Raw genomic sequence first — 8,411 nt, 5'->3', positions numbered from 1 at the left:
AAAACTCACGTCCTTACCAATACAATTTTTCATATCACATTTAGTCATAATTTCCAACTCAATCAGTTTCGTAAGTTATAATATATAATCATCCCATTTGTTTATCAATTAATCAATCTTGTCATTTTGTGAGCAGGACCAATCTACCATCCTCACCATGGACGAGACGAACCACCATTCCCACAACAATTTCATCTGGCTAACCAAGGATTTATCCAGAAATTAATCAATTTAATTCATCATATCTCTCCCCAACATAACAAGTCTCTATCGAAGAATGATTCATTAAATTCATTATATTTACTCCCAACATAACAAGTCTTTATCTCATTTCATTCATAATCATCATTAATCATATTATCAATACATACCAAAAGATAGAACTCAATTAATTACCTTATTCTCTCAAATCAAAATTTTAATTGAAAACATAATTGTTTTATTTTTAAAAAATTACTTCAAAATCGTTAAAACGCTCTAAAAAAATAATTCTTTCCATGGTTATTGGTGCACGAATCTCCACACTTTCGTACAGCTGTACCAGTAACTGCACTGCGTCATTTAAGTAATATCTGAGCGAGTCAGGGTCGATCCCATGAGGATTGTAGTTTGAAGCAAGCTATGGTTATCTTGCAGGTCTTAGTCAGGCGAATTAGAAGGTTGTTGGATTGATAGAGTGAAAAAGGTCTAATATAACAAGGTGGTAATACTTTATGGATTAAATGAAATTAGTAATAGGAATATAGTTGAGGATTGGAGTTGCTTTGTCTTTCTGAATTAACTCTGGTAGTACTGTCTTCTTTGCTTGTGAATGATCTCTTCTATGACAGGTTGTATGTGATCAAAGCCATTGCCCGTGGTCATTGTTCTCCTCTGCTCCAGATCAAATGCCATTGCCCGTGGTCATTCAATCTGACAGAGGGTGAAACTCTAACAGTTCATTCTCTTGGCGATCATACTCAAAACGCCACAGACAAGGTCAAATCTTCCGGATCAGAGAATGCTACTTTTTTGGATTCTAGCCTATACCACGGAGACCCTAATCTCCCCAGAAATCGGCTGAACTGGTGTCTAAAGAAGTCCCCAACGAAGTCGTGGATTAGCCGTCTGAGAGATGTATAAACATAGCTGTTGGTTCGTAATTTCTGGCCACGTATTCACACGAACCCAAGTAGATGCGGATGTTTGTCAGGCACGTTCGTCTTAGTATGATGAACAGAGCTGATTGTCACTGATCATCCTATTCACCATGTTGAAGAACGAATATACATCTTAGAAATAAATCAAACACGGATCGAAAAAGAAACAGTAATACTTTTATTAATTCATAGGACTCAGCAGGGCTACTCCCTTCAACCTAGGAGGTTTAGAAACTCATACTTTAACTCTCTCTCTCTCTCTCTCTCTCTCTCTCTCTCTCTTCTACAAAACTCTCCCTCTCCTCTTCATGCTTGACGGCGATGCGTGGTGATGGCGGCGACAGGACACGACGGAGCTGGCAGTTACATGGCGCGACGGCTCCTCTTCTTCCTCGCAAGCCTTTTCTTCCTCTTCTCCCTCTCTGCTTCAGCGTAAACAGCGACGACGGTTCCTAGTCCCGCCAGCACCTCCCCTCCTCCTTCCCTTCTCTTTCCTCTAGTTCGCGCTCTCTCTCTCTCTCTCTTGTGTGTGTGACGGGGCTGAGAGATAATGAGAGTGAGTGTGTGTGTAAATTAAGATTAGAATTTTGTTTTGGAAATTAGGGTTTGGGTAGTGTAAAAATTTTAATAATATAAGAAGGTAGGGTAGTAATAGAAAACCAAATATTTCATAAAATTAAAATATTAAATTCTAAATTTCAATTATTCAAATCAACTTAACAAATGATCATTATTTTTCAATAGCTAAAACTTTAAATTTTGAATACGAAAATTGTTTAATTAATATAAAAATCTTTGAGTACTAATTACTTTAAACTCAAAGTACTAAAAATTTAGATTTTAAATATCTTAAATAAAAAAAATTTAAAAATAAAATTTTGAATAATCATAAATAATTTATTATTTAAATTTAAAAAATTCGAATGTTACATTAACAACATTCAAACTTGAAAACAATCCTTGGTAATCTTGAAACTTGAGTATTTATACGATTTACAGGTGATTGGTGTGCATATGCTTGCATTGGACAGGATGTATTTCACCAAGAGGTTACCATAAAGTTGCATATGTGTTATTACTTCCTTTTTTTATATTGTGTTATTACTTCTACTAGCTAGTAATAGTATAGGAAAGTTTTTAAGTATACATGTATACTAATATTTTAATAAATTTTAATTGTTGGTATTAATTATATATATATATATATTATATTTTTTTTATAATTAAAATCAATGATTAGAAATTTCTGGAATACTAATGTATTACTTAAAAATTTTCCACTAGTATATAGACTCAAACGAATGCAAACTTTTTTTTTATATTTCTTGAAAAAAAAAAACCGAAGACATTCTGCTGTGCATGCCTTTGTCATATTTGTAGTCTTGTAAAATTGTACTATTTTTATTTTCATGCAGTTAGAAACAGTGTATGTATGTTGTCCATGATAGTAAATTGCTAGTATTGCAGCTCTGTTGTGTTCTATTTGCCAACCATTACTCATCATCTTGTCTTTTGATGCTTATTGCGTAGTATCTTTGTCAAGTTCTTAGTGGCTGTACTGATGTTTTGTCCCTTGGTTTACCACTACTAATATCCTTCCCTCGTGGACTTATTTGTACTCTACTCTGTCTATTCTCTAGCCTCTATATATATATATATATATATATGTGTGTGTGTGTGTGTCCTCCATCGATATTTTATTAATTAGTTCAATCTCAGTCATTTTGAAAAAGATATGGATAGGGGTGGTGTTCATTCTAGAAAGATTCTGATTATAAAAGTATACAGCAATAGTGTCAGGATAGTATTAGTATATAAATCTACACAATTTTGTGGTTTTTAAATTTTAAATTCGAGTTTTGGATATAGAAAAATTATTCTAAAAAAAAAACATATCACTTATTTAGGGTATCAAATATTGCTTCTAATAAAAAGATATTTATAGCTTTGAAAAAAAATGTACACAAGAATTTGTATCATACTATCATCTCAACTAATTTTACTTTTTAATTAATGTTGTCCTTATACATACCACTTTTCTATTTGTATCATCTTAAACAATGTGTTATTCTTACACACACCACTTTATCATGTATAAAATTAAGATAGATTATGCATATATTTTAACCGAATAGAAAAAAAAAGTTTTAATTTGTCAGGATAAAAATATAACACCAGTTTGAGTTGACACTAAATACTATTTAAGATCAATTGGATAAAAGCAAAGATTGCAGGCCATAGCAATTTTGTGTTCTTATTACTTCTAAGCCGGCAACTTAATTGTCTTTTAGTTAACTTAAAATACACCCTCATATGCAGCATCTCTCATATTCAAATACGTAACTTTGATTTTGTTAGGAAACGTTCCAATTATTGTCTTGTTACTTCTTTTATATTTATAAATAAGGATGCTATACATACAAGCATTTTTGGATTATAAATCTTACAAATTGACACAAGTCCAATAAAATACACACGTTACTCAACCACTTTCTGTTTCCAAAGCGCGCTACTCACCATTATGAACGACTCTTCTTCTTCTTCCTCGATAAAAACCACAACTGTCATTTTTCTTCGCGTTTCTCCTCATCTTTCTCTTCTTCCTTCTTCTTCTCCTCCTTCTTTGTGTCTCTCCTCCTTTTTCTTCTCGTGTTTCATCTTCATCGTCGTGTTTCTCCTCCTTCTTCTTTTGATTTTGCAACATTATGTATTTTTTTATTTTTATTTGATTTTTTCCTCCCAAAAAGAATTATGAGAATATGAAATAAAAAGATGAAGAAGAAGAAGCAGCAGGAGATGAGGAGGAGGGAGAGGAAGAGTTCTGAATTATGCAGAAGTCATCAGAATAAAAATACACCCAAATATCTTCGTTTTACGCCCAAATATCTTCGTATTACACCCAAAAATCTTCGTTTTTACATCCAAATTTGTTGCAGATACAGAAATGAGTTATGTTACGTGTACACTAAAATCAGCCACCAAAGTCAGCAAGGACTGCAAAATACACCCAAAATACACTACAGAAGGACTGCAAAATACACCCAAAATACACCATATTAAAACAAGCATAAACTATAGAATGCAAATCCATCATAAAAAAATAACAAAAACTAGATTCATGAATCATAACTAAACAGAAACTAAAACAATTCAACTAAAAGAATAAGACAATTCACCCTCCGTCAGATGGAAAGTCATAAACTGTAAATATATCCAAACTTTAATAAAAATACACTAAAATATTCCTAATCTACACTCGAACATCTAATATAAAATGGACAAGATTATATTAATTCTAATCAGAACTAGTACATTAGATTCAATTCAAACAAGGAAGAATTAACAGCAAATTTTACAGGCAAGGTTCACGCACTGGTTCATCTGATAATCTGAAGTTGAATTATCTATTATCTTCAAAAACGATTTCAGAGCTTGATGTCAAAAAATAATGAAAATCGAGAATAACGAAGAAAAAGAACAGAGAGAGAAAAGCACGTAAATGAAGAAAGAGAAAGAGAAGGCAAGAAATTCGAAAAAGGAAACGAAATCCTTTTAAAAATTAAAAATATGTTAGAGGCGCGTGAAACATATGTGCATAACAAGCGTGTTTGAGCATAATATTAATTAGAGGACTTGTAAAATTTATATAGCAAAATCACTTGTATGTAGATATTAATCCATTTATAAAAAGGTCAAGCAGAAAAGTTTAAGTTTCTTAAATCTGCAATAATAAATGATGATATAGTTCCTTCTCAAGGAAAGTTTTGTACATTACAGTTAACTTACAAATAAATTTATATAATATGTTTTTGAAGGCTATGAAGATACTTTCTAAATTTAATTGGTGTTTTTTCAAGCTAAAAAGTCTGATATAATTTTATATATTATCGAGTTTTTATATTTAATTTTTTTTATTATATTTGTATTAATTAAAATCATTTTAAATGTAAAAGTAATTTATCAAACACAATTTTTGTAATATGAACTTATTTAAAGTCATTTTTATTTTAATTTACTAAATATATTTACTATAATTTTTAAAAAATTATTTTTTAAATGTTAGATTTAAAGAAGTTATTTTTGAGAACTCAAAATTTTATCACATCAAACCTCATTGAAGTAACTCAACATTGTGTCATGTTATTTCATTCCCATCTTTTTTCTTTTCTGTAAATATATTAAAGTTAATTAAAACAAGACATAAGAGATAATCACCGTCCTCTGACCTCAATTGCTATGGTGGTTTGTTATAATTTTTTCCATAAATTTTGCTTTCTTAGTCACAAAACATTATTTCTTCTTAGTGAGCATTGATAAAAGAAAGGGAGAGAGTATTAGTTTGTCTCTTATCCATGGCAGATTATTGATTCCATCGTAATTAAAGTGTTTAATTTCTAACAAACTTTCCAACAATCAAAATTAAACTATGGCCGGCCACAAACATATGCATAATCCATTTTATTCTTTCTATTAAACCATTAAATCCATTCTCCAATTTAGTGTCCATAAACCTTAAACTTGTCCTTCACCAATTACAAGCTTAAACCATGTTCAACTTCAACAAAATCTTGTGCCTCCTATGTTTCCCTTTCCTGTGTTTTGAATTGTCTCATTGTACTTTATCTACTACTTCTTCACTAGTAAGTGACTTCACTTCTTGTTTGGCCAATCACAACATCAACAACTTCACCACTTTCCCTTACAAAGATTACGATAAGTCATCAGCTCATGACTACTTCAAGATTCTGAATTTTTCCATTCAGAATCTCCGGTTCGCCGGGGGTGCAGTTCCTAAGCCTGTAGCAATAGTACTTCCAGAGAGTTTGGAGCATCTACAGAGAAGTGTAGCATGCTGCAGAGAATTCTTCTTTGGAATCAGAGTGAGGTGTGGTGGACATAGCTACGAAGGTACTTCATCAGTTTCGGGTGACGGATCACTCTTCACCATCATTGACATGATGAATTTGAACCATGTTTGGGTGGATATGGAGACAGAGACAGCAATGGTTGAAGGTGGTGCAACCTTAGGAGAGACCTATTATGCTATCTCGCGAGCCAGCAATGAACACGGCTTCTCAGCAGGGTCATGTCCAACTGTAGGAGTTGGAGGACACATTGGTGGGGGAGGATTTGGGTTGCTCTCTAGAAAACATGGCCTCGCGGCCGACAATGTCATCGACGCGCTTCTTGTTGATGCCAATGGGCGATTGCTGAGCCGAGAATCCATGGGGGAAGACGTGTTTTGGTCTATTAGAGGAGGAGGTGGTGGAATTTGGGGAATTGTCTATGCTTGGAAAATCAAGCTATTGAAAGTTCCACAAGTTGTAACTGCTTTCGCGGTATCAAGAAATGGCACAAGAAAACATGTTGCCAATCTTGTTCATAAATGGCAAAATGTAGCACCAAATTTGGATGATGATTTCTACTTGTCATGCTTTCTTGGTGCTAATTTACCTGAAGCCAAATCTATAGGCGTATCAGCTACATTTAAAGGGCTTTTTCTTGTTCCTAAAGGAATTGCCATGTCCATCATAAACCATGATTTTTCTGAATTGGGAATTTTGGAACAAGAATGTGTAGAAATGAGTTGGATTGAGTCAATTGTTTTTTTCGCTGGCCTAAGTGATGGAGCCTCAGTTCCTGATTTGAAGAATAGGTACCTTGCAGACAAAGAATACTTCAAAGCCAAATCAGATTTTGTGAAGGCTCCTATTCCTATTGAGGGAATTGAAATTGCACTGGAGATTCTAGAAAAGGAGCCTAAAGGGCTCGTAATTCTTGACCCTTCTGGTGGAAAAATGCATAGTATAAGCAGTGATTCAATTGCTTATCCACATAGAAAAGGAAACATTTTTTCAATTCAGTATTTGATATATTGGAAAGAAGAGGACAATGATAAGAGCAATGATTATATTGATTGGATGAGAGGGTTCTATGATTCTATGGCACCATTTGTTTCATGGGGTCCAAGGGCTGCATATGTTAATTACTTGGACTTTGACCTTGGAGTTATGAACATGATTAGGTTTAGCAATGTGAAGGATGCTGTGGATCATGCAAGGGTTTGGGGTGAGAAGTACTTTTTGGGTAACTATGATAGGTTGGTGAAGGCCAAGACTTTGATTGATCCAAACAATGTTTTCACTAATGAACAAGGGATTCCTCCCTTGTACTTTGCTCGTCCTAGTGGCAAAGCAATGAGTGCTTGAATTGAATGTCATGACTTTGTTGCCTAAGTTTGTAAAAGTGTATAACCATGGTTACTCATTCAAACTTTGTGTAGAGTGTAGACAAGTACAAGTGTGATTATCTTCTTTGTGATTGTGTGCATCTATAATGCAAATGTATTGCATTTTAGAGGAAAACAAAATGAAAAAAATCTAATCTTCAATTCTCATGGAGGAATTAGGAAGAGCTATTTTTCTTCTCATTATATTTTAACTAGAGTGAGACCTGTGCAATGCATGGAGAGGTAGATTATTTATATTATATAGTATATTTTAATAAATATTATATTAAAAATATTTTAGAAAACATATTTTAAATAAATTTTAAATTTATTTATTTTTAAAAAGACATAGGTTATTTATATTAGGGTTATAAAAAATTGCATTTTCTTTTTTTTTCGATTTGCATTAATGGCTACACTTTGTCTTTTCTTGCGATTTTTTGTTTGTAAATAATGAAAAAAATAAATGAATGAGAATGAAAAACATATAAAAAATATTATATTAAATTTAAGGAATTTTTTACAATTAGTATAAGAGATTAAGAAATGAAGAATAGTAAGAGTCTTTATATGTATAAGTTGTAGAATTTGAATATTTGTAACTGAAATTTTTTATACTTATTATTATTATGACACTTTTAATGTATGTTTATTGCATTTAATTAGTACTTGATGCTTCAATTGAATAATAATAGATAAGAGTTTTTTGTTTTAATTTTTTTAAAACATTTTACTAAATAGTGATTGGTTGATTTTCATCTAGCAATTTTGGGTATTAACTCTTTCGGTCTGTCACTACCACTGCAAATCCTTCTACAACAAAGAGAATGAGACATGGTCAAAGAATGATAATCCATTCCAAGTAAATTGTGGAAGCAATGCACATGTGGAATAACAATTTGAAAAAGAGGAATACCTAAATGTAAATTGTGGAAGAAGTAATCCACATGTAAAATAACATTTTATAATTTGATGATGAAATATTGCAATCGATAGTATATAAGGAGCAATAATTTTAAATGTACATTAATTTTGGTTGTGAC

At 32.2% G+C, this 8,411-nt stretch overlaps 1 protein-coding gene across 1 annotated transcript; it reads left to right on the top strand.

Moving 5' to 3' along the window:
• Nucleotides 1–5,355: 5,355 nt before the first annotated feature.
• Nucleotides 5,356–7,536, top strand: LOC112713017 (berberine bridge enzyme-like D-1). Its single transcript, XM_025765815.3, has one exon. The coding sequence runs from the start codon at nucleotides 5,687–5,689 to the stop codon at nucleotides 7,346–7,348; it is 1,662 nt and encodes a 553-aa protein (XP_025621600.1). The 5' UTR covers nucleotides 5,356–5,686; the 3' UTR covers nucleotides 7,349–7,536.
• Nucleotides 7,537–8,411: the final 875 nt, after the last annotated feature.

This window comes from Arachis hypogaea, chromosome 9 (assembly GCF_003086295.3).
Source record: "Arachis hypogaea cultivar Tifrunner chromosome 9, arahy.Tifrunner.gnm2.J5K5, whole genome shotgun sequence".
Taxonomy (NCBI): Eukaryota; Viridiplantae; Streptophyta; class Magnoliopsida; order Fabales; family Fabaceae; genus Arachis; species Arachis hypogaea.
The sequence above is the reverse complement of the archived record's forward strand: the minus strand, read 5'-3'. Positions and strand labels throughout refer to the sequence as shown.

Bases quoted from the DNA above. Each gene is read 5' to 3' on its own strand.
- LOC112713017 (XM_025765815.3), top strand. From the start codon at position 5,687: ATGTTCAACTTCAACAAAATCTTGTGCCTCCTATGTTTCCCTTTCCTG.